This window comes from Rhipicephalus microplus, chromosome X, assembly GCF_043290135.1.
Source record: "Rhipicephalus microplus isolate Deutch F79 chromosome X, USDA_Rmic, whole genome shotgun sequence".
Lineage (NCBI taxonomy): Eukaryota > Metazoa > Arthropoda > Arachnida > Ixodida > Ixodidae > Rhipicephalus > Rhipicephalus microplus.
The window spans coordinates 60,574,409-60,599,278 of NC_134710.1; the positions used below are offsets into that span (position 1 = coordinate 60,574,409).

General features: G+C 49.8%; 1 protein-coding gene across 2 annotated transcripts in view; it reads left to right on the top strand.

Annotated features, from left to right (window-relative positions):
* The first annotated feature begins 273 nt into the window (after positions 1–273).
* The window catches only part of LOC119176095 (Krueppel-like factor 6), a 357,912-nt gene continuing 333,315 nt past the window's right edge, over positions 274–24,870 (top strand). The window contains exon 1 of one of the 2 annotated variants that reach the window (XM_075876904.1): positions 274–788. In XM_075876904.1, the coding sequence (XP_075733019.1) occupies positions 687–788 (102 nt within the window). In that variant the 5' untranslated portion in view covers positions 274–686. The remainder of the gene's footprint in view (positions 789–24,870) is intronic. The other variant, XM_037427225.2, reaches the window with a different exon arrangement.

Genomic DNA, 24,870 nt, shown 5'->3' on the forward strand with positions numbered 1-24,870 from the left:
TCGGCGCAACACTTTTCCGACATGAAGCATGACGCATCTCAAAAAGGCGGAGGCGCGAGATAAGGTTACAGGTATGCGATCAACATACGCGCGCTTTCCTCCAACGTTCGCACTGTTGAGTTTGCACGTTTCTCACGGGCAGGCGAGAGTCCCGCGCCCAAGTTTCTCCCGTTTCGCCGTCCCGTGGGAGGCAGCGCCTGGTCCTCGCCTGGCGGCAGCGGCGCCAGTCAGAGAGTGAGAGGGCAGGCACGCATCTACTCTCGGCGCAGCGAGCGCGACTTCGTAGTCGTCTGGGTTCGCAGCTAGACGCTCCGGCGGTGCGAGTGTGAGTGAGCGTCTGCTCGCAAATGGAAAGAGCGCCTGCGCCTCTGCACTCGGCTGGTTCCCACAGGCGGTGCGCGTGCTTGGCGTAACGAGTGCCTTGGATCTCCGTGACGCCTCCGCATGCGTTGAGCTGTTTGGTGCACGCCACGAACATGCCTTTATAGCGGTGGCCGCATCAGGGCCGGCTGGCAGGGATGTCCAGGATTTCACTACCGTCGTCGGCGAGAGTTGTGCCATCAAAAAAGTTCATCTAGCACCTGGTCGCTGCTCTAACTGACAAGTTGCCGTTTTGTTTTCGTTGTTTTTTTGTTCTTTCGTGCTCGTCTCTTGCTTGGGACATCCAAGTCAACCCCGCATCAACCATGGACATCTTGCCGAGTGGAAATATCTTTCATGAGCTCCAAGCGATCCACGACACTGGTTTTTTCCCGGCCCAGCCGTCGCTGGAGGATTTCTGGCAACAGGTCAGTCGACGTGGGCCTGCTTTTTTTCGCGTGGTTCTCGTTTATGTGTTCTTTTATTTTTATTTTCGGAGCGACATTATATTAACGGTACCGCAAGCACTGACAACACCATATATGCCGGCGATTGAAAGTTCTGGCCTCTTTCTCCTCCACTTTTTTTTTTTTTTTCCGGCATTGGGTGCCTTGTCTTCGCTTTGCGTCACCTGACATGTAGTGTCGCGTGTGCCGAAGAAGCTGTTCGGTGTGTAGGGCATGTTTTGTTTTGCCGAACTATTTATCCCTTTTGGAGCTGGGAGCTTCCGTGTTTTCACCTGCTGTTCGCCTAACAGTATTAGGCGCACGGCGAGGAGTTCTGAGCAGCTGTCCCCCACCTGCCCTGTAAACGGGAAGTCTCCCCGCTCTGGTGCCGTGTTCCGCAATGCTGCGGAAAGCTAGCGCGCGCGCCACCGGCCGTTTTCAAACGGGCCGCCGCCGGTGAGGCGCTATTTTCGAGCCTTTTTCCCGCGTGGCATCACGGGACTTCGCGCCGCCGATGATCTTGCGCGCCGCGGCGGTCTGCGCCGCATTTGTTCTTTATTGGCTGTTCATTTTCGCTCGTTATGGGTGTATTGCTGAAACCCTTGACCGCTGTGATTGCAGTGTGAGATGAAGACGAAGCAGTTTGATCCGATTGGGGTCAGCGTTAACTCCGAGTCGTGTTCAGCGGTCCCCTTCTTCGTGTGCCGACTTTTGTTCTATCTCCTTCTCTCCCTCAGTGCCGGTCGTCCGGTGGCGTCCCGACGGCGGGATCGTTGGCGCGTCGGGCCGCCGTCGGATGTCAGTTTTTTGTTATGCGCATTTGCGGTCTCCACAAAGCTGCCCGCTGAGCCATCCCGTCTACTCGCGCGGCCTGCGCATATATAAACATTATTTCTCGTTCTTTTTTTTTTTTTCTTCCCTGTTCTCATAGTGAGAGCGCACCGCTAATGATTGCCACACTTGGGCAGACTTGATTTATTTCGATTATTTGTGGACGTATATGCAGCTTCGTAACGCATGTTTGCTCTTAACACTAATGAAGGTCTCGCATTCGTCTAAAAAATTCGACTGTACCATGGTACATTTACGCATATATACACGTTCCGCCGCTGAGCCATTCGAAATCAATGCTGCGCCGATTTGCGGGGCTTAAGCACGTGTTATATATATATATATATATATATATATATATATATATATATATATATATATATATATATATATATATATATATATATATATAGTCTTCCAGGTGGCGTCTGTATTAAGCAGAGCACACTATGAGTGATGAGGCATCGTGGCGTGGCGTGTTAATTTGTTCGAGTCAAATGTGTGTACTTCAGATAAACAGACAATTCGTTGTTGCGGCGTTTAAAGATGTTCGTCCCACTCATTGATTACCATGGTTCGGTCCTAAACAAGTTAACCTGCGCCAAAGTTATCAGTACAGTGTCATAATGTTATCGTGCAATACTTTTGCAACATGTTAAACTCACGGACACGTTCAGAGAAGTGTAGCGGGGGAGGAAGCTCAGATTAAGTCATTTTATTCCATTGATGTACGCGGTTTCGTAAACGCCAAAACCGTGCGCTAGCCACAAAAGAGCAGCAAAATGTCACTGCGATGTGTGTGACATTTATTGTCGGCAATATAGTAGTAGAGTTAACTGAAATAGCCGCGTACAGTAATAAAAACTAAATGTAAGGCTGAGATTTGTTTTTTTTTTACTTTACGTGCCAGTGCATGTGAGTAATGGACAAGTAATGAGTTGCGAGTCACGTGTGACGCGAATTTCACAGCACGAGCCACTGACCCGTTCTGACGTGCCCTGCACTTGCGCCCCAGTTGTAACTACTCTTTTCAGTTTTGTGGACGTCAGTGTCAGGTGAAGAAAAAGAAAAGTGGGAAGAGAGATTTTGAAGATGGGATGGATCCCTTGTATTTTTTTTTAATTTACGTGAAAGTACGATATCACGATCTATTAATATTTCAAAATTTGTTTTTGGTAGATTGCTGGGCGTAAGGGCACTTGCGAAGGTATCGCTTGGAATGAACCTTAGATTTGGCTGGGCATAGGGGTGTCCGACACAACGCCAACATGAGCAGAGATTCCCTGCGGAGAGCGTTTTTCTCTTTTTTTTTTGTAAGTCATAGATTACGTATAAATGCCTGTCGGTGGCCGGTAGCACCGGGAATCGAACACAGCACCTCTCACACTGAAGGTGGACGCTGCAGTAGATCGCTTCACGACCGCTAGAGTTAGCGTCTCGGAAACGCGTGCAGTGAGTGGCAGTGTCTTCTACTTTCTCGCTGTCTTTCTCTTTTCGGTCGTATGCACTCCCGCATTGCGCACATTGTCATCTCACCTATAGCTGCAAAAGCGTTTCTAGTACGCTGTAGAAAGCGTTCTAGCTAAATCTAAACCTTTCGATGACTGCACGAATTTGTTGTGTAAGGCTACACTCGTGTGCTTGTAAGTCACCCACGTTGTGACGACGCGGAGGCTTATCACTGTACGTGATGGGAGATAGCTTTAGGGAAGCTGCTCTTTTGGCACGCCGTTTTTCTTTCTCCCCCTTTCTCGTGGAATCGATGTTTGAAGAAGAAAATAAAACTGGGCAACCGAAGCAGGTGAAAAACAGGACAATTTTTTTTTGGTCCTCTGCAGGGCGTGCTTAAGCCTGTTGGCTCATTAGCTTGATAGCCGGACAGGTAATTCGCTCTGAGCACTGAAGTGCTCGCAGCTCATTAGGTGCGCAACGAATTTCACTGTTCGTTCCGCGGTGCTACAGAGCCACTGTATATAGCTCCGCTGCGCTATTTAGCTGGGCACCGTTTGCGTCCTATTTCAGCGCTCGCAAGAGTTCGTTGACAGTCAAAAGTTGAAAATGTATTGAACACCCAGTTATGTTTAGGGATTTCGTTAGCATTTTACATGAAAAGTATATTATTTATAAGCAGCCGTTTAGTATCAACTATTAGATCGTAATTATTTTACAGCCCGTAAAGAGTAGCATAGATTATACGGCGCGTTATTATATAAAGACGGACAATTAATCATAGGCGTTATGGTTCACTTCAACTGGTGTATTCTGGCGCTCACTGTGTATTGACTGCTCGGATAAGACCGAAAGACATATCAGGAGCTCGTTGGAAAGTTGTGTTGAAACTTTGCCCTCCCCCATGGCGAACACTGCGTACGCTGCTGCGGCTTACCCTTCGAGTCAAATCTTTAATAGTGCATCACTATGAGCTCTTCTTCGCCATAGGTACAACGCGTTACGCGACCCAAAAAGAGAGAAAAGAGCACGTTTTCAGTGTGCTATAGGGGCGAAACGAGAGCGGAATTTCGGACGCTCTTCACAGCGCGAACCTCATTTGTCGAAAAGCGCAGTGTGGCACCGTTGATCGGGGGCCTCAGTTGCGATCAACCTACATTCATTGAATGACAGCTGTCGTGCTGTTGCGTCCCGAGCGTTTCTCTATATCCGAGTGGCTGAAGTGATACCCTGACAAATGGAGCCATTTGGGACGCCGCAATCTAGCGGAGGTAAACACTTTATATAGAGGGCTCTTATCTGCCCCGCTAAATTTTTACTTTATGCTGGCCGCTCTCGTTCACCGAGTACGCACGTACCACGGTTATCTTCTTCCACATGAGTCGACGTGATGGGCTCTTGTGTCTCGCAGACGAAATCAAATCAAAGGGGGAGAGAGCTGTACATAAGCAAAGCCTTTTGTTTTTTGTTCGTTACAGCGATGGGAAACTGACAAAAATTGAAGCCGAGAAAAGCTTGGGGAAAATTATTTGTCGTTTTCGCATTGAAGTGTGAGGTCCCGAGCGGAAAGACAACTTGCACCTGGTCGAAGCCGAACCCAGATATCCGGCTTGTTCTGCTCGCGAATCATCATTTATAACTTGAGAGCGTTGGTTAGGTGTGTGTGACATGTTGTATTCCGCATGCTATTCCCGAACCCGATGTGGTGATATTTCTATTCAGAGGCAGCAAGCGAATTGGCATCAACTGCGTTTTCGGGATTGGTGGCGGTTGCGCCTGGTGCCCGTCCCATGCAGTCGCGTCCACGTGCATCCCTTATAGTTGTTATGCTGCGTGGGTTCGCGTCCTTGCACGAGGCCAATCTAGCGCACAGAAGGAGGAGCAAGAGGATGCTCCCTTCTCCTCCCGTTCGCTCATCTTCTTGGCGCAGCACAGACGGGAGTGCGCGAGCAAAAACCACGACCGCCAGTAGAGAGTACATATCGTTGCGTACTGCGGCGCCCGGCTGGCTATATACGAGTCGTTTCACATCCATTACGCTATTTATCTGTTTCCTTTCTCTTTTAATTAAAGTCTGCGAAACTGCACGGTAAGCCAGGCTGTGTGCAAGGCGGTGCCCGAAAGGGGAAAAAAAAGTAACTTGAACAGGCAGCGTCAATATACTTGCTTTTTATTCCGCGTGGTTTTTCGAGGTTATTCACATTATTTGCTTCCGGCTGCACACGGCTGTCTCGATTCTTCGGTTTCCTTTCTACGTGCCTCTCGGCTCGCTGCGAAGTGTTTGCGGTTCAGCTTGCGAGGACGTAAAAAAGAAATAACAACGCGCGTATGAAGTTTTCTCTGTAAGGGCATGCGTCCACAGATGGGGATACACGTCGTGACCGTCTATCGGATCCTGGGATTAGAGGAGGGTGCGCGTCAACTTCCCCCTTAGCACGTGCAGCTGCTTGAAGAGTCGTATTAACGATGCATTGCAGGAAATCGTACGACTGTTGGAGAGCTGTGACTTGACAATTTGTTGCCGCTTGCCTCTAACGTGCAATCCGTGTCCAGAAATATTTATTGGCAGTATAGCATCGCCGAACCAGCAAGCAGTAACGGCGCAAGACCGATGACGTTCAGTCTTTGAGCGCAAGACAGGGTATGATGAAGTTATATAGGTTGTTATAACCACGTGGTTAGGGTGGTACGTTGTTTTGAATACCAGTTAACAGTGTTGTATTCGATATAAAGACGAGATATCCATTATTGAGATGAATAACTCGTGGGTGTTCTCTACCTTCATCCAATCATGGACGTATAATGTTTGGTCGCAGGCAGTCTATGTCAGTGGTTTGGGAGGTGAGATGCAGGATCTCTTAATTTTTGGTTTGGAAAAAAAAAAAGACAACAATTGCCATGGCAGGACAGGGCCGTGTAGAAGGATCAGGTGAGCACCCCCCCCCCCCCCCCTTTCCCCCGCTTTTTTTTTTTTGCGATGGTGAAGGTGGAGTTTGTTTATGAACTCCCGCCTATAAACGTACTGAGGCTCTAAATATATTGTATTTACTTTTTCACGTATGCATAATTTCACGTGTGCATAACTGACCATTTCGTCATAACCGCATTCAATATGTCGTTGAAGAAATAAGAGTAAGAAATATCTTAAAGTAGCAGTGAATGCGATAAAAGTGTCGGCAGGGAAGTTCACGAGAAAGCGGACTGCATGGTTGCTGGATCTGAGTAAATTTAAACAAAATGTATGAGCTATACGTTGTGCCTTCATGAGAAGAAACACCTGTGCAGTGCAAAGACCGCTGATTGCAACTTTATGCGAATGCGTATCTTATAATCGGGTGCCCGTCGAGACATCTCGGGCGGCGCTGCTGATTGTGTTTAGCGGGTGAACTCACGAGGTCATTGAACAGGCATTGTTCTCAGTTCGTTTCTTTCTCCTTCGCACCTTCTTCTACGCACTAATGCGCTACGGAGACCACCGAAAACGCCACTTCTAGTGTTTTGTTGGGAAACAACTGTAATCTTCTGTTATTCGCATAGATGTTGTATACACACTTCACGTTCATTCCACTATTAACATTATTTTGCGCCCCGCCGCGTGGCTGCTGACCCGCAGGTCGCGGGATCGAATCCCGTCTGCGGCGGCTGCATTTTCGGAGCAGACGGAAATGCTGTAGGCCCGTGTGCTCAGATTTGGGTGCACGTTAAAGAACCCCAGGTGGTCGAAATTTCCGGAGCCCTTCACTACGGCGTCTCGCATAACCAAGCGGTGGCTTTGGGACGTTAAACCACACACATCATTGACATTTTGCATTCTGGAGGCACGTTTCTTCGCCTGTCTGTCGCCACGGAATCTCGTTGACTGCGTCGTTGTATGCTGCGCCATCCATCAAGTCCTTGTAAAGCAGTGATGTACGATCGAGTTCGATTATTCTATAGCTATATTAGTTCACCTTCGAGGTCACCGAACGGTGCGTGCCGACGTGTAGTCGACAGCTCACTCCGCGCTGTCAACGACACTATTGACGCATGAACACATATCGGCGGCGAATAACTCTGAGAGCACGCAATGGTTCGAGAGCCTTTTGACATTTTCAATAGTCCGTATACCTTTAGCCTCCCATGAGCCTCCCGTGCGCTAAGTAAGCGCATTGTATACCCTCTGATAGATAGCATTATTTTCTCTTGTGCCGCTTCCTTGCCCGTTCGTCGCCTTTCTTCTTGCTATATGGATGTCGAAGCGCATATAGTCAATGCAGCCGTCGAATCGCTGAGCAAGTGGCGTGTACTTGGGACGGCGCCGCTTCTTCGATACGCAAGTACGCTTTGTTGAGCAACGCACCAGACAGACGACGAGACTTGGCTTCTTGGCTTTTGCCATGCACCGCTGCAAGGATCGATGATTCAGGCCATACATATAAGTGCATTGCTCTGAAAGCGGAGAATGCAGGGCATGCAGCCTATACATACATTAGTAGTGTAGTAGTAGTAGTAGTAGTAGTAGTAGTAGTAGTAGTACTAGTAGTATATTGTGTTGACCAGTGTTGTAAGAGAAGACCGTTGAGTGCTGCTGTTGCTACTAAAGTAGCAGCAACAACAGTCAACTTCCTGATGCCATTATAAAATGTCATGCTGTAAAACTGTGGTAGACGAATATTTGCGCGAATAACGGCTTGATGGTGTAGTTAGAGCGTTGTATGTACGAGCCGCAAGCGCGCATATATATATATATATATATATATATATATATATATATAATCATCCACGTACTTTAGTTTTCAGCAGCTGTTGCTTGCACCGACAAGTGCACGGCTATATGTGTTCCGAGAAAGCAGCCCTCGGAAGCTCGTATAGGAGATTCGCTGCTGTCACGTCTGACGTCAGCCGCCTCCTCCTGCTGGGACCGCATCACTGAAGCTCGGCAGCGAAGATCCTTCCCGATCAGAGTTGCACAACCGCCTCGGCCGGGTTTTGAAACGGAAAATGGGAGGATTTGTGTGTCTCGGCCCGAGCGGGTCGTTCTCGTTCCTCCAGGATCGCGTCGCGCTTCTTTTCGGATTTTCCGCCGGGGTACGACGTAAACGATGCTGCGTCTCCTTGCGCACGCTCCAGCGCTGCTCCGAAAATTGCCGTGGCGCTTTGACAGCGCGCGTTCGTAAAAAAAAAAAAAAGAAGAAAAATTGCGGCATCTGTAAAGAAGAGCGAGGGGGAAAACAAGCGTTTTATACCGAACTAAAAAAAAAACAAAGAGGTATTCAAAAACGCGAAGGCGGTGAAATATTGCATTGGCCGCGTGGAAAGAGGGGGTGGGTTGTACTAAAACTTCCTCCCCGCGGTCTCCTTGTGCGGCGAGCGTGGTGCATAGTGATTATAGCGATGCTGTGCGTGCGCCCTCCTTCGGCTTTCTCGCTGATTATCGGCGGGCCCGATTGAGATACGACAGAGGCATGTTTCAGCGTGGATACGGCGCGCCGATGACTCTTCGCCGATGCCTCGGCGCCGAGACGTTTGTATGCAGGTCCGCCGCCCGCATACTCGAGCGAACAGGTGCTGCCGCCCGGGAGGCAGGACGGAAAAGCGGGTCGCAAAAAGCAAAGAGCGGACCGAAGACCGTGACATAACTTATTTACTTAGCGTATGGCCTGTCTGGCACGGGTCGGTCCTGCCTTCTCTCGCTTTGTACCCTTTCCTTCTGGAAGGGCCCGCCAAGCAGCGACTTTCAGACGCGCCACGGCTAAATGGAGCGCAGGCGGCGGATGGCCGGCAGCTGAAGACGAGCTCGGCTGCTGCCTTTCCAGCCGGCCTCTCCATGCCTCTCTCATCGTCGTGATCGTGCGGCCTGCAGAATACACCTGTTTGCTAGCACGAGTGCGCCGGAAATGCTGCCGCGGCTCCTTCGCTTTGCCGTGCACTCATTTGTTAGGTTACCTACCTCCTGAAAGCGTAATGACGCGACTGGTTGTTCTTCAAAAAGCTTTTATCGATAACCTATACGACCGTGTCCGTACCCGTGCTTGCCCTGGCCGTAAACACGCACACTCAGCCACGGTTGTACTCGTTGTCTCGGGTTGTCTTACGTTTTGTTTTTTCTTTCTATAGTAATGCATAGCGATGAGTTGCGCTGTTCTGGAGAAGGAGATTGATCGTTCAGAGACATGTTCACAAGCAGTAAAGCCCGTGCGAGAACGCAGCTTCAATTTCAACCTGTAGCGAGAGGCCAATCATCGACATGGTTCCTGGTATAACAGAGTAGGCAGGTCGTCCTAGCTCTCACCACATCAAGGGAGAATGGGCAGTCTGTGCTAGCAACACTCGCTGCTTTGAAGAACTGAAGATCGAGAGAAAAACAAGAGGGGGGGCATGTTAACTTCTTTTTCTTTCTTTCTTTTTTTTTGCGTGTGCGAGCGTTTGTGAGGGAGAGGGGTATCATAAGGGCTCTTCATCAAGCCGACTTCTTGTGCTTGTTGGATTGGTGGTTAGTGCTTGCCTCGCGTGCTTCGAGGACATGCACGTAAGCAAGATTGCGGCGGACTCATCTTGTGCGGCTAGCTGAGCGGCCATACGCCTCTTGTTTTTTTGCCGTTTTTAGTTTTATCGATCCCTTCGAGATTGAGCGCATCAGGCGGTGCAGGTGTCTCGAGAAGCGATTAAGCGCACGTAAGAACACGCAAGAAAGGGGAGAGGGGATATGCGTCCGAAACAAAGTAAGGTAGCAAAAAAAAAAAAAAAGCGAAGAACTGCTCTGGCTCTTCTCCGTCGAGGAAAACCGGTTTTTCCCGGCGGGAAAGTTTGATTACGCGGCCGCGCAGTTCGTAGCAGTAGCAAAGCCTCCACGGGGGGTTCCGCCAAGGAGCAACAGTGCGTACGCACACGTACGAGAGACAGCCGCCGTCGTCCTTCGTTTTGAGCGAAGACAGCAGCAATGCTTGAAACAATACGACAGCGCGGCAAACACCCGCGCCATCGGCGGGCGAGGCGCTGTGTGTCTCCCCTCTTCCTCACGCGCCGTCCATACCATGGTTCTAGCCACCATACCGCGGGTTCCAGGTTTCGATGAAAGATTTTTAATTTTTTTCTTCTTTTCCTATCTCGGGGGAGGGGGGGGGAAGGGGCCTGTTTACCGCTGTAAAAGACGCGCAGCAAACATAAAAAGGGACGCGAGAAGCGCCGGTGACTTTCAAGACTGGCTGGCACACTGCGCTTGCCCTAGGCTGTCGAAGTCGCCCCCCCTTTTTTTTAATCTATCCCGCATTCCAAGACGGTGATAGGTGAACGGAATGTGTTATGCGGTGGTCCTGCGGCGCGGCACTTCTAAACAACGCAGGAGAGAGGCCGATTGCATGCTGCAGTGGTTGTCACGCGTAATTGGATCACGTATACCCGTCTCAACTGGGCGCTCTTCTTCTCTGCGCACCGCGTACTTGTGGCGCGGTGCTTCAACGGCGGCGCCTGCGGCTATTGAGATCCCCCCCCTTTTTTTTTCGTATCTGCACCACCGAGCTGGGCCGCTGGTCTCCTGATCAGCCGCACGCTGGTGCACACGGCTCTGTCAGCTTGCTGTCCCTAACCGTTGGTGCAAAGCGTTTGCTCATTTCGACAACCCACAGAAGTCTTTGTACATTCTTCTACATGTCAGTGTAAGTGTAGTTTAACACACGCCCAAAATTTTGCTGAAAGTGGGTCACGCATTTACGTTCCTTTCCGTGTAGTACTACTGTGGCATATCTTCATTTATCGTAGTATGATCAACCCTGAATAATATTTTTGAACGTAAAGTAATGCACCTAACGCCTTCTTGTTACGGTCATGTGATGCGAATCACCAGTTCAAAGAAGTGGAAATAGATACTAGCCGAAGTCGGAAGTTAAGGGAAAACGACGATGGCTATTCACAAGATGGTACTGTTCTAGATGCCTCAGGAAAACAGCTTGTCATAAATTTATGTGATCGTACACGCACTAGGAGTCGCCACCGATTTGACGCTACGTAACAACGATATTACTATTTTAAAAACTGAGTGATTAGCGAAGCACGCACGTAATTTGTTTCTCTACTGTTCGATTTTTGAGTGACTACTCCGCAGCACATGCGTGGCATCACTGTGAAACAATGGAAGCGCACGATGCCAAATATGAAATTTCGAGTTGGTTTTGGCTTCATAGGCGCAGGTTTGCATTGACACCCGAATGCTGAGCATATATATATATATATATATATATATATATATATATATATATATATATATATATATATATATATATATATATATATATATATATATGGTACTGGGTATCGCATATAAGGTCGGCCGATTAATCGTCTCGCATCACTGCTAACCGTGCAGAGGCCGACAAACTGGTAGTCTCTTATATTGCACTCTCCCCGGGCGTAATATATTAGAGCCCGCAATTTATTGTTCTCTGTCAAAAAATTGCACGAGCCTCTGCGTTCCCTCGAGGAAAACTACAGCTGTCGACGAATGAGAAAAAAAAAGTGTCGGCAGAGCTTTCCTCCCTGCAGGAGAGCTTCATTTGCGAAGGCCCTTAGTTCGCTCATAGTGGCCTGTGGAAAAACAGCCACCGACAAAAGCAACAATGCCAAGGTGCTCGCCAGTGTCAAGAGGGCAGGAACATCTATACAGCGGGAGACCGGAGTGAAACCGCAGCTCTGTTTGCGGAGGACTTGAGGTCCGCCTGAAGAACACCAGTGTGGCTGTGTGCTATGTGTGTATAGTTTTTTTTTTTTTTTTTGGCGCTGCTCTTTCTCGAAGCTGCGGAGAAGGAAACGCGCCCGACTGTGAAAGGCATCTCTTTGCTCTGTGTCCACGTACTCGCTTACTCTCTTCATTTGATTTTGCCTGGCAATGGGATTTCCTCATTTTGTCTCTGGCGCGAAAGCTATTTGGATAGGCCCGTGCCTGAAAAATATTGCGTCTCTTTTAAAACTGCTGAGAATGGCTGAAGGGAACGCCAAGAAACGATCATTTCGCGAAATTAACGCATTCGCGTTTATGAAGATTCGTATATCGCTCAGTCAGTGGCCGTTTCAAGGAAGCGCTCAACCGAGGCCTCGTGCAAGTCCTACGAACGTTAAGTCAAATATGCATCATTGAAAACAGCCATCGTCTCATACACCTGGTGGGATCTTCCTTGTACGTGTACTGGCTCACGCGAGCAATGCGCATCTGCTTTCGCTGTGGCACCTAATTATGTGACTTCCGTTTAGTTCGTTTTCTTTCTTTATTAATGACACTTTTTCGTCCTTTTCTTACCCGATCCTTGCGATGTAGCTACAGTGTATCCGCCTTGTCTGACTATGCAGGTGTTAAAAAAAGAGACAATCAATTTGTACATTTAAGGTAATGGCGGGACGTTATAAGGCGAGCTGTTTGCCGAAAAGATTGTTCTGCTGCTGTACGCACCCTTTTGCAAGAGCGTGCTCTTGCAGAAGGTGCCTTCAAATATCGATGCGCTTCGTGTTCCTTGCACGAACACCTTATTTCTGAGTGCGTAATTTACGTTTTCTCTTTGATAATGCCTGTGAAAGAGGTCCCGAGTTTGAAACGTCCGGGTCTTTCGATTTGCTGCGGAAGAGAGAGAGGGGGTGCGAACCCGCTGGAAAGTGAAGGAGGGTGGCGCCGAAATGCGGTCGGCCGCGGGCTTTCGATCAACCGCGGATCTTTGGGGGTCTTCATTTGACCAGGGGAGGATGGCGATCAATTAAGGATGAGCGGTCGTTACGAGCGGACACGGAAGGGCAGCCACAGCTGGTGCCTTAGCTGTCAGCGCGTGCAGCAGCTGCGGCATGCTCAGGCGGCGGCGTCTGAAACGCGTGCTGGCAGCTGGCGTTCCCGTGGCTTGCGCGCTATGGCTGCATGCAAAGGAGCACGGCGTTGCAGAGGCACCATCCCGACGTTCATGCAAAGGCGAGCTCCGCCGAAGATGTCACGGCTCTCACCGGCGCCGTGGCATTTCGACACCGTGGCACGGATGTGGAACTTCGATCCCGTCGCCCGGTTGCGTGTAGGCAGGATGACGGCGTCGCAGACCGCGTGCGTCGGCACGGAACGGCGACTCCCCTGTCCGCCTTGCGCAAGCCTCGTATGATCGAAGAAGCGCCGCTTGCCAGCATTCCGTAAGCCATGTCGCCTGTAGGGTTTCGTTCCACTGCCGCGGAAAAGGAATGCGGGGCGTGCGCACTTATAACGCTGCATGTGACGCCTGGTCGGCATCATGGTCCAGTAATCGGGCTTTGCAATTCGTGGTGTGACGGTTCGGTGCATCCGTGGCGCTGCTTTTGCGTCTTATTCCAACACAGATCGAAACGGAACTGAAATCGAGAGGCAGCGAGTAGCTAATGGGGGGCACCGGAAACGGGTGGGTGGCAAGCTTTCAGTGTTGCACGCGTGAGCTTTCATGGGATAAAGGTCCGCAGATCGCCGAGAGGAGACGTGTCTTGTATTGGCGTTCTTGTTTTCTTAATCTGTTCGATGTCTGCGCTGCTTGCTCACCGCTTTTCACTATTTCAGACAGCATGTCATATCACGTATGGCTGTATAAGAACGAATCTACTAAAAGTCCACTACAAGCAAAGAGTGATATAAAGTATGTCGTGCGTGCAGTGAGCGTAAAATGTTTACTGCTGGCTGCAAACAAGGCCACTCTTGTTTTACCTTCCATATATTTTGGCCCTTGAAACACTCTCGTCGCGAACTTGCTCAATGCCCCCTAAATTTTAATATTTTTTTTTCTTTCTTATTGCCTGCGCATTGCGCTCATGTTGACCGACGCATTGACAATAAAATCGAAGAATCCCTTCTTCTTTTGTCGCATCTGTCAACAGCCCCGTATCAGGCACACACGGTGACTGAAAACATTTACGGGCATATTTCGTGTTTCGACTCTTAACGTTGGTTGCTTTGATTTGGGTGATTTCGGTGTTTAAAGTTATTTCGATGAGCCGCTTTAGTCTAGTTCATTTTTTTTTTGTAATTTTTGCCTCTCTCCATTGCAGGAAAGCAGTATATATGTCCTCATATTCACACTGATCGTCAACTTTGTGTTGCAGGGCACTGTGGTATATGTAGCTTATAGCTGTTTCGTGCACGAGTTGAAGCTTTCCAGTACCCTGTATGTAAAATACTACCAAATTGTCCGCACAAGCGCATCACCTAATACTTCCTTAGCGCTCGCGCAATCTCGTACCGCCTCTTGCTCTTCTTCTTTTGTTTTTTTAATCGAATTTAGTCGACGTAAACGTAAGCTTTGCTGATCCCTCGACGCAGGCTTTGCAGCCATACTTTGACGAGGAAGTGCAATGCAAGCACGCACATCCCGAGTCAGCGCGCGAGGCGCTTTTTATAAAGCGCTGCAGCGGTCTAAATTTAAGTCCCCCGTACGGGGCCTCCTTTCGATACATTCGTTCTCCCCGCACATGTCTTTGCCCCGGGAGCAGTATGCCGCCGCGGCGCGCGGTCTGGGCCGAACGAAGCCCGCGGCGTCCTCATTTCTGGTCGGAACTGGGCGCGACACGGCGTCGCATCAATTGCGCGGTCTAAAAGCGGCTCTGCGCCTTCCGCGATGTGCGCGCATCGGGTAATTCCCACAGTCACTCGCGAGCTTGCCGTATCGACCCGCGACAATGCACGCCTTCGTGCGAAATGACTCAGGGAGCGCGCCTGGGAATCGACTGAGTCGCGGCCGGCCGGAAGCTTCCTCCTGCCGGACGCTGGCTGACTCAGCCAGTGAGCTTCTTGCCGGGACACACTTTATTTGCGCCACCAAGCTTTCAGCGCTTCTCGGCTGCTGCCAGCAGATCGTCCGCGCTGTTACTGCTGGCGCCACGCGTGCGACAGTGGGCCTCCCCTCCGATATTTTTTTCCCCTTAATTCCCTGTTGCTGTCGCCACCCTTTTAATGCCTTGCATGGTCTTAGGAAAATGGGTTCTTCTCATAAATTCGAGTGCGCGTCGCGATATACCCTTTCGTGTTGAGTGTCTTTCTAAGCTAGCGAACGATTACGCCTCCCCACAACGGCGACAGTATTCTTCTTTTGCTCTTCAACATTTTGTTTGTGTCTGCTTGAGTGCTTCTCATGCGCGTCACTTAATTCTGTCCCTGTCTGTTCAGTGAGCCATAGTTTGATTCCAAACCGCCGCTGGCGAACCACACCCGGTCGACTACAAACGCGTCTCTCAAATCAAGCAACCATGGAATCACGTTAAGAAAAAAAGCGCGAAAAAAAAGAGGGGGGGGGGGGTTAGGGGGGAGTATATCGGTGGGTATGAAGAGGACTACTTCCCGGTGGAACACATTTTGTTTGAGGAACGAAAAAATTCGAGCCGCTGAGTATACATGAAATGAAAAAAAAAAGAAAAGAGGTGCTCTAACGCAGGGCGTATATACATACACAGCTCAGGAGGCAGTGCAGCGTGATGGAAGGTAATCCGTTTCCCAATAGAGAGCTTGAGAAGTTCGTTAATTGGGTTTCTTCGAAGCAAAACGCGGCCGTGCTACAAGTGCCTCCCCCCCCCCCTTCTCCCGTTAGGTTTCAGGTGTCGACGCTTGCCTGCACACTCTGAAGCTGTAAGCCATCACGCTTCGTCTGCCGGCCGATCTGTGCTCTGCTACCTGTTACAGGTACTGCACGACGCGGCCTCCTTTGTTTTGTTTATTAAATTTCCACTCACTGATATAATGTAGCAGATAACATAATTGAACTACGCACATTGACGCATGTGCCACACACACACACACACACACACACACACACACACACACACACACACACACACACACACACACACACACACACACACACACACACAAAAAAAAAAAAACGTCGTTCGTAGATGCACGCCATGGTCAGCACTCTCTAATCGTTGTTGAACCACTAGACGGCTGTGCTTGGACGCCCGTGGAAGCTATTTCTGCCATAGTTTCTAGTTTTCCGCTAGTCTTATGCTGAGCCGCGGACACCAGTGTGTTTCTCTGTGAAAGCTTATATATGCGCTCGCCCCATCTCGTACGGTCTTTATTGAACCCGTAGTTGAAGCGTTGTGCTGCATTTTTTTTACCTCAAATATGCACCTATTTAATTTACAACACGCGCCTTAGCCTGGCGTCGACTATAGCATGCAGTGCCCGTCATGTGTGGTTGTGGAAGTATACCCCGTCGATATTCTGAGCTCATCCTTTCATCTGCGTCTGGTGCGCCGAGAGTATAGGACAAATGGTGGTATCACAATGGAATCGGTGAACTCGGCGATTGGGTTAAGAGCTGCGTCGGTATATACAAGCGAACAGATTGTCGGAGCCCCTTTTGGAGGATATGGCACAGGTTTCCGCGTAGTTGGCGTTCAATATCCGCTTCCGCTTTTTTGCAGGGACAGACATGTAGGTACATGTACTCCGAGATGTCCTCGCGTAATGCCAACGGTTCTCTTTTGATGCTATGAAGAAGAAGAAAACACGGGTTGGGTGATGGGGTGTCGGCCAGTTAGGAGCTGCGATGCAGCTAGGCATGCTGCTCCGCTGCCTAAAAGCAAATTAAGGATGGCTTTGGAAGCAGTCTTCAACTCACAGTAAAGTTGGATGTTGATTCCTATATGTTACGGGCATTGCGGCGTGAGATTCCGCGAAACCTGTTTGAAATCCGCATTCGAGGGAGCCGCCAAATGTCTGTTATTCGCCGAGACACTGCCGCAACCACTTGTCTTACGAAAAGATGTTCCTCATTTCCGGTTTACTGAGTAAGAACGATGCCAGCGACGTGTAATAAGCCGGGCAACAAGTAACGCTCTTTAACGATTGGTGCAATGGATAGCGCAGTGCTGTAGCTGCAGCCGCGGAGCTAACTGCCTTGTTGGGCTCGAGTGGCTCTTCAAGCTCGTCGTTGTGTCGGCTAGTATCCGTGGTGACATCGGAGCGCATCTTGCGGTGCGCCCAAGACGGTCGTCCCCTCGGGCGCAAAATTAACGCTGTACCAGACGCGGCGCAACAGCTCCTGGCAGCGCGCCGAACAAAGCGCCGCCGTCTTTTGTCTGATTGCTCCAGCGTCCGGAGACAGACGCCGAGGCGGACCGAGTCATTGACTCCGGAGGGAGATCGAAGGCGGGAGGGGAATTCCCTTCGCTGATTCACAGGGCCTGGCGTGGCTTCTCTTGCTTCCTCTTCCGATCTCCTTTGGGTCTACAAGTTTAGTCAGCCGAGTAGTTTCTTTTCCGCGTTTATTTCTGTGTTTTTTTTCTTTGCGCCTCTGATCGGACCTTCGCGGTGCGTTGCGCGCTGGTGTTGTTCTTGGGACGGAACTCTTCGTGCCCGGTGTAGCACGGCGGGGAGGGCGACACAGTTGGCCGACCGTTCTTGTCTGCGAAACCGGTATCGTCGGCTTGAGTATCGCTGCCCGGGCCGTCGATAATTCGATACCAGTCTCTTCGCGCACACGCGAAAAAAAGAAGAGAGGGGGGAAAAAAAGAACAAGAATGCCCGCACCCGGCGCTGCTTTACGCCCTGTGACGCTCGGGGCTGTTTGTCCATTCCTGGCTGAAAGCGAGCGCCTTGGCCGGAGCCCCGTGTTGTCTTAGGCGAGCACCTCGTTTTTGTTTACCCGCCTCTCTTATTTTTTTTCTCACAGTTTGTATACGTTTAGAAAGTGTGAAAGAAAAAAAAAAGAGATCGAGGAGATGAAAGGGGGCAAACGAGTTTGCAGAGCTAGCAGTGAAAAATGTAAATGAGCTCTTGTGGAGTAAGGAGTTTTAAAGGCGTGAGCTGAAAGGTGGTGATTTGCTGGACAGAAGTTAGTTTGTTGCTGAAGCAGTAACCCGCTGAGAAGGAAAGCATACGCGTGCATCTGCCAAGGTGCCCGATGGGCAGAGTCTGCGACCTCACCCGAGTTCCGTTAACGCTGTATCGTGTTTGCTTAGTCATGCGCTTCTTTTAAACTCGGCCTTCATTTCGCTTTTCATTCAAATCGCCTTTTTCTCTTGGCGACAGGCTGTTGCATCAAACAATAATAACTTCTTAACGAAAGTTAAACGTTTAAAGAATGTTAATAGGAAGTTGTTTGCTGTATTTGTAGATTGCGCTTACAGAATATCGAATGGGTTCCTTGCAAGGAAGAGTTTAGCACGTCACATAATAGACGTACGAGCAAAAAAAAAAAAAGTACGTTGACGCAATCTGATTGAACATAACAAAATGCTGGTAGTTAGTGCGAAATACCACAAATAAATAAATAACCTGCACAAATATCTATAGAGAAACGCTGCTTTCTGCTGAGAGTGATCAGAGTGAAATTCCATGAGCCAGTTCCTTTGGTGACCATTTCATACCGAACCGACTGACTGGTCATTCGTGGTGTTTGACTTAAGTGCGATGCACGGGGCTCTTTGACGCCCAGAGAGATCTAACGTGCCACCTTGGGCTTGGAAGCAGGCCTTGGCGATCGCATGAGCCTCCCGAACAAACTCTCGTGCCTTGATGACTTGTACAACTCAAGTATGGTTCGCGAGTTGGCTCTCGCACAATTGTTTGCTTTACATTGCCGAAGGTGTTTCAAGATGAACTATAAATGCCGTAGCTAACCAAGTGGCATTTGCTGGTGAAATGCCGGCTTACACGTATACGTACTTGCTTTTTCACCTTCTGTCGGGCTGCAGTGGGTGGGACGCGCTCAGAATCTCTCGCGCGCGTGTAGGTCCAGATCGCTGTCAGCTGGCAGGTTCGCTTCTTCTTCGTTTCCAGCGGCGAAGTTGCCTCCTTTGTGTAGAAAATCCAATAAACGTAATCGATAGCCGACTGTGGAAAGCCCGGTGGCGCTCGGCTGTGAAGGAGGTGCTCGCGTCGGTGACCGTCCAACAAAGCCCCATTGTGGGACGGCCAGCTGGAATTGGCCCGTTTTGTTGTCCCCAGCGTTGTATCCGCGCGCCCGCTTAAATGTGCAGTGCCGCCAGGGAGAAAGTTGTGTCTTTGTCGGGCAGCGTTTATCAGCGGCGTCGGTTCGTGTTCCGCTTCTGCTCCGCTTTAGTTTCGCAACGTGGGCCGACGTGCAATTCGCCGGGATGTCAAGTGGACGTTTGAACTAAACGAGAGACTGGTGGTGATACGAGGAGCCCCGGAACAGGCATTGAACTACAGTGAGGACTGTATTGGGCATGCGTGGCCGTTCGTTATGCAAGGTGGGGTGAATTCGCGGCCGCATCGTCCATTGTTCCTCTACGTACACGTCTATTTGAACGTATACATTAACAAGGTTTATTTGCATTGATAAAGCAGCTATGTTGCCTTGATTCACCTGTAATGAGCCAAATTCCGAACAGTGATGCGTTCTGAAACGTAGAAAAGATAACTGATTTAAACGTTTGCTTTGTTTCAACGGTGTCATGCGTCTCTAACCAACATCTCATACGACAATAGAAACTGACTGAAAAACAGCTTCGGGTACACAGCACGCTCTCTTCTTAACGCCAAGCTTCAAAGGGCTCAATTACATAAGGGTGACTTTCGTCAAGGAACAAAAATTACCTCCGAGTACCTGTATATTATACAAAGAATGAATTGTGTAAATTTCTGCCTGATTAGTTACCAAGTGAGCAGAATTATCTGTAATAAACGCATCCATAAACTTGCATCAACGCCGCTGTACGAGATGATTACTATAATCGTTACAATAATGTTAATTACCCCAATCTGTCCTACTGCAACAGCACTGTCAGAGTGGACTAAAAGTGGCACTATATCATGAGTAGTAGCACTAGTTGGCTTTCACTTGTCGAACCCCTTAAGGACCCAATCGATATTCGTATAGTGGTACTTTGGAGAGCATCGCTATATAGAAAGGGGAGCATGGCTGTTGCATGACTACGTGATCACCCGCAATATCAGTTATAAATGATTTCGTGCGCTTGTCAGCAACGTTTTTTTTTTGTGCCATCTGGGCCCACGAGATTTCACTCTCATTAATCCTACCTAACATTCAAAATAAGACACCCCCGTATTGTTACACCCTTATATAGCATGGCCTATCAAAAGGAAACCTTTGTACTCCACTCAACGACATCGCGTATCGTTGAGGCTCTCGGTCGCCAAATGTACGAATTACACACACACACACACACACACACACACACACACACACACACACACACACACACACACACACACACACACACACACACACACACAACAACAACAACAACAACAACAACAACAACAACAACAACAACAGCCTCCTAAAGCACCTACTAGCTATGAGTGATTAACGCGCATTTATAATGGTGTAGACCTAGTTAATATAACTCTGTCGGGAAGCCTGTTGTGACATGTCGTGCTTCGTTACAACATCGAGCGCAGCAAAAAGTGTCTTAAAATTGCGATGCAGGCAGTGCTTCCAGGACGCAGGCAGTGTGCGCATCGCAGTGTTGCACATGCCCGCACAGCGTCGGGATGTATGTATATTGTAAAGCAGTTGGGCTATACCATTGCGTATCCTCGTAAGTGACACGTACAGCACAAATGCATCATGTGCAGCCTCCTATACCCTTTCACGGTGCGGGACTGGAAAACGTTGACGGAATGAACGTGTCAGCCAACATGTAGATCGTTTCGATGCGCACTATAACTTGAGGGATAAGCAAATCCATACAGAATGTCTTTCCGATATGTACGTGCGCGCTATACGTGATCATTCTTCGCGAGACGAGGGCAAAGTACACGAGGCTGGAAGTCGATGCGCCGCTTCCTGCCGCAGCTTCTGTTCCCGTAGCGGCCAGTGCCGGTAGTACGAGCTGCCTGCAGGGCGAGCGGATCGCGAAAACAAAGGAAGTGAAACCGCGATGCCAGCGCTGCATCACGTGATGAACCTCCGCACCGGACAGCTTCTGTGACGCGCAACTTCCTTTCGGCGTCATGTTTAGCTCTCCGCTGGCGGAGCCTTCCGTCCAAGGTACACGGGTACGCGGCGGCAGCTCGCTGGGCCTCGTTAAGAGGAGTCCGTCTAGCACGTACGGTGCGTATAGTGTATACCATCCGGTGGCACCGCTGTGGAGGGAACAACGCTAGCCTCCCGCCACATCGAGCGTGCCTGCGAACACCTGCAAACGAGCTTGCGGCAGCGAGCATGTTGGAATACACCTCGTATACGCTTGGGCTGTCGCGGAGTAACGGCCCAGCCATTTACCTTTCTTAATCACAGATGGCGTGCACTGCATAAACGGATCTCGGAATGTGGGGAGAAAAAAAGTGAAAGTTACAGGGACATCTATATATACAGGGTAAAATTAACTTCGTTTTGCAGGCTGTCTTTCTGCGCTTTAGGCAGCATATACTCCGCTGTGTGCGATATATTACGTGAAGTGTTGATCTGCCTGAGACGTGCTGGTAAATTGTCAAGCGCGTCAACCTTCACCTTGCACTAATCGTGGTGCCAATCAATCCAGAAATCTTGCTATATATATAGACGTACCTGTAGCAACGTGTTCTTAATTTGTTCGTTTCGCCGCCTCGCCAGCGCAGACTCCTCTCCACGTTCTGTGCAAGCGTCTTTATATGGCACTTGCATCTTGCATTCCACAGCTCTATAGTTTCAGCAAATATGAGGTTAAGCAGATAGAGCGGTCTTTCCCAGGAACAAAAATCGTAACATCTAGGTTTTACCTTATAACGCGACTCTATATCACACAAGTAACGTTACCTAGGCCCATTGTGTTCCATCGTGTGCCCCTTTTCACGTTACTCCACAGACATGAATATAGGTCGAGTACGCGAACGCCTCAAAGTTGCAATGAACGCGCACCTCGAAACACGCTTGAGAGGTGATGTGACACTTTTTGTACCGTTTCGCGCTCCGTGTTTTCATTCAAGGCCACTTTCGTAAGGGACACGAGTTGGAGGCGTTGCGTAGAATATAAGCGTGTAATTGAGTATGCATCATATCATTGGCAACAAACTGCGTCATTATCACCAAACTTGCGGAGGCGTGTATTTAGAAACTCGCATATCGATGACCCTTCGGTGTATGGTTCGCGCAGAAAACTGATTCGATCGCCGCCAGTCTCTCGGCGATCACTGCCAATGCCGGCGCTCAAGAGGATTTCCTTAGCCGCTGTATGCCTTGTTATCGTCTCTCCTTTAGTTCCCAGGGCAGAGAAGAAAAAAAAAAGGACGAGAATGAAATAACGAAACATGTAGGAAACTGAAAACTGAGTGGGTTCTGCTCGGGAGCATACATGGCTCGGAAGCGGCGTGGCTTGTTTTACAGCGTGTTTTTCGGGGCCGCTCGGAGGCCCTCGCGGTGAACTAGTGGCAGAGCTGGTAGCCCGACCAGCAGCAGCGCAGGACTCTAGCTGCGGCTGCGGTTATATCGGGCTGTTTTGACTGCCGTCGGGCGCGCGGAATCCAGTGCATTCTTGCAGTCTCGTTTCGCGAGCTCGAGAAATACACCGGCTGAACGCGAAATCCTTGCTTTTTCTCCGCGTGCCCTTTCCCTCGTCGCTTCTCTCCTCCGGGTCGACCCTTCCCCTTACTGCTGGGCTCAGCGGTTCCCGTGTTTTAGCGTGTGTCTGCGCGCTGGTCGAGTGATGCGATATTTTCGCTGCTCGTGCTTTTTATGACGGCAGTCCTCGCTCCACCGACGCTGGTCAGAGTGAGAAGACGGCGCTGCGGTCTCGCCCCAGACCAGCGCTCCTCACCCGTCAGAGTGATAGCTATAGGCTTACGTATTTTTGTATTTATATGTGAACGAACATTGAATTCCACTTTTGTGGTTGAAATTCAGCGCCCTGCCCCCATGGTTATCCTTTACGAGGTATTTTCGTCGTTCGCACTACCCGTGGTGCACGATCCGACACCAGCTTCTCCAATTTTCGTTCTGTTGCACAAAGTTGCGCGGCTGTGACGACTCGTTCATTCTACTGCAGTGTCACACAAGCAGCTACAAAGCGCGCTGCGGCATTTTTTTTTTTTTTGCCGCGTCAAGTGGCATATTCGCGTTGCGATACTTCACCTCAAGCCGCACGATCAATACACTGTTCTATGAGCAACGTCGGCGGGGACTTACGAAGGTTCGGTAACTAAATGCATTTATTTGTTCCGGTCGGATACAGTCTGATGCAGTCGTTCATTTCGTGCAGTACCGCTTCTCCATTCTGCCTCTATAGCCCCTTATATACGTGGAACGTGAAACACTCGAAGGAACATCGCCCATAGAAACAACAAAATTTGCGCATAATTTATTCGGGAGCTGTTTGATCGCAATCATTCCTGACTATTTTTATCGTTAGAGCATCGAACCCCTGATGCTGTTGAGTGCCCTGACTTCTAAAGCATTGGGCGAAGATGAGCCTGTCCACGCATCCTTCGCAAAAGTTTTACGTTCACGTCACATCAATCTCTCTATGTGCGATCGCGTGTGGTGGGTTATTGCTTCTCGAACCTCCAAATCTTATCGGAAGGAGAACTCTTCTGATCGTGCAGAGCTTTGGTTCGAACTACATTGTGGACATACCATACGCTGTGCTTTCAAGCTACATCATTAGAACGGCCACAAAGCAACCAATCTTGTCGCGGCGCCAACTACAATGCATTTACGAGCGAGTGTGTTGAGCTCGGATGCGATGCGTGTGCGTGCCCAGCGGATCTGACGGCCGGTGTCATACACGGAGCTTCGCGCACGCCTTCGAGACATGTAGACCTTGGTGGGTAGGCGCTCAGCCCTTGACGGACAGCTGGACGTCCCGACCGGTTCAACGCTCCGAGACTCGCGCGCGTGCTGCGCGGAACGGGAATTCGCCTCGTGCAAAAGCGGGGCGCCCCTTTCGCCGTGGCCCGAGCGGTATAAATATAACTTGCCCGACCGGGGGAAGCCTACACTCGGGCATTAATTCCAAGGGCCCCTCGATTTAATGGAGCAGCAGCTTAATGCCCTCTCCCGAGTGTTGTGCTCACCCCTTGCGGCCCGCCAGCAGCGTGCGCTTCCTGCCACGTAACGGTCGCCTCGTTCGCTCAAACGGAAGCCGGCCGAAATGAACGCTTCTGCTGCAGAAAGACTTGGCGCGCTGGCATAGTCTTCGTGTCGGCCCCATTAGGGCGGCCACACTTTCTCCCGGCGCTGCCGTGGCGGCCACCGCTCGGTCCTGTGGCGTGCTTGCCTCTCGTGAGCTTGCTCGTCTCGCGCAGGCCTTTTTGCGTGGCGCTTGGTAATCAACATTCTTGCGTGGTAACGCTTGGTACAACACGGGAGACGAAAACTGCGCTGCCAGTGGTCCGCGCAGAAATGAAAACGATCAGTCTTTTCCCCTTCTCTCGCAAGCAGCGGTCCGAGCCCTCCGGAACGCCGGCGGTTGTTTTCTTGTGGCCGCATGACGCATGCTTACCAGAACTGCTGAAAGGCTTTACGAGTCTTCGGGAAATAAACTATCGCGATTTATTTCACCTCCGGCTCCTTTACCGCTTTGCGAATTTGCTGTGTGAAAAGGCGGTATAGTTGGTCTTACAAATTTCCACCACTAACAGCTCTAACTTTGTGTATGCATTAGTATAGTTCGTTGGTGGAGACTTATAGGAAGACAGCGTATACAGCAACAAGTGAGGGTGTTGTGTTTTTTTTTTCTTTTTTGAACGTAACGTGACTGTAATAGTCAGCCCAAAGGACAGATTTCGAGAAAAGGAAGAACGATTGAGGCTGACTATAGCCTCCATCGACCTTCTTGTCGTGTGCTTTTGAGCGGCCGGTTAATTACTCTAAACAGCCAACGTGGCCCTTTTGATATAATATATGGAGAAGGAAGTGCT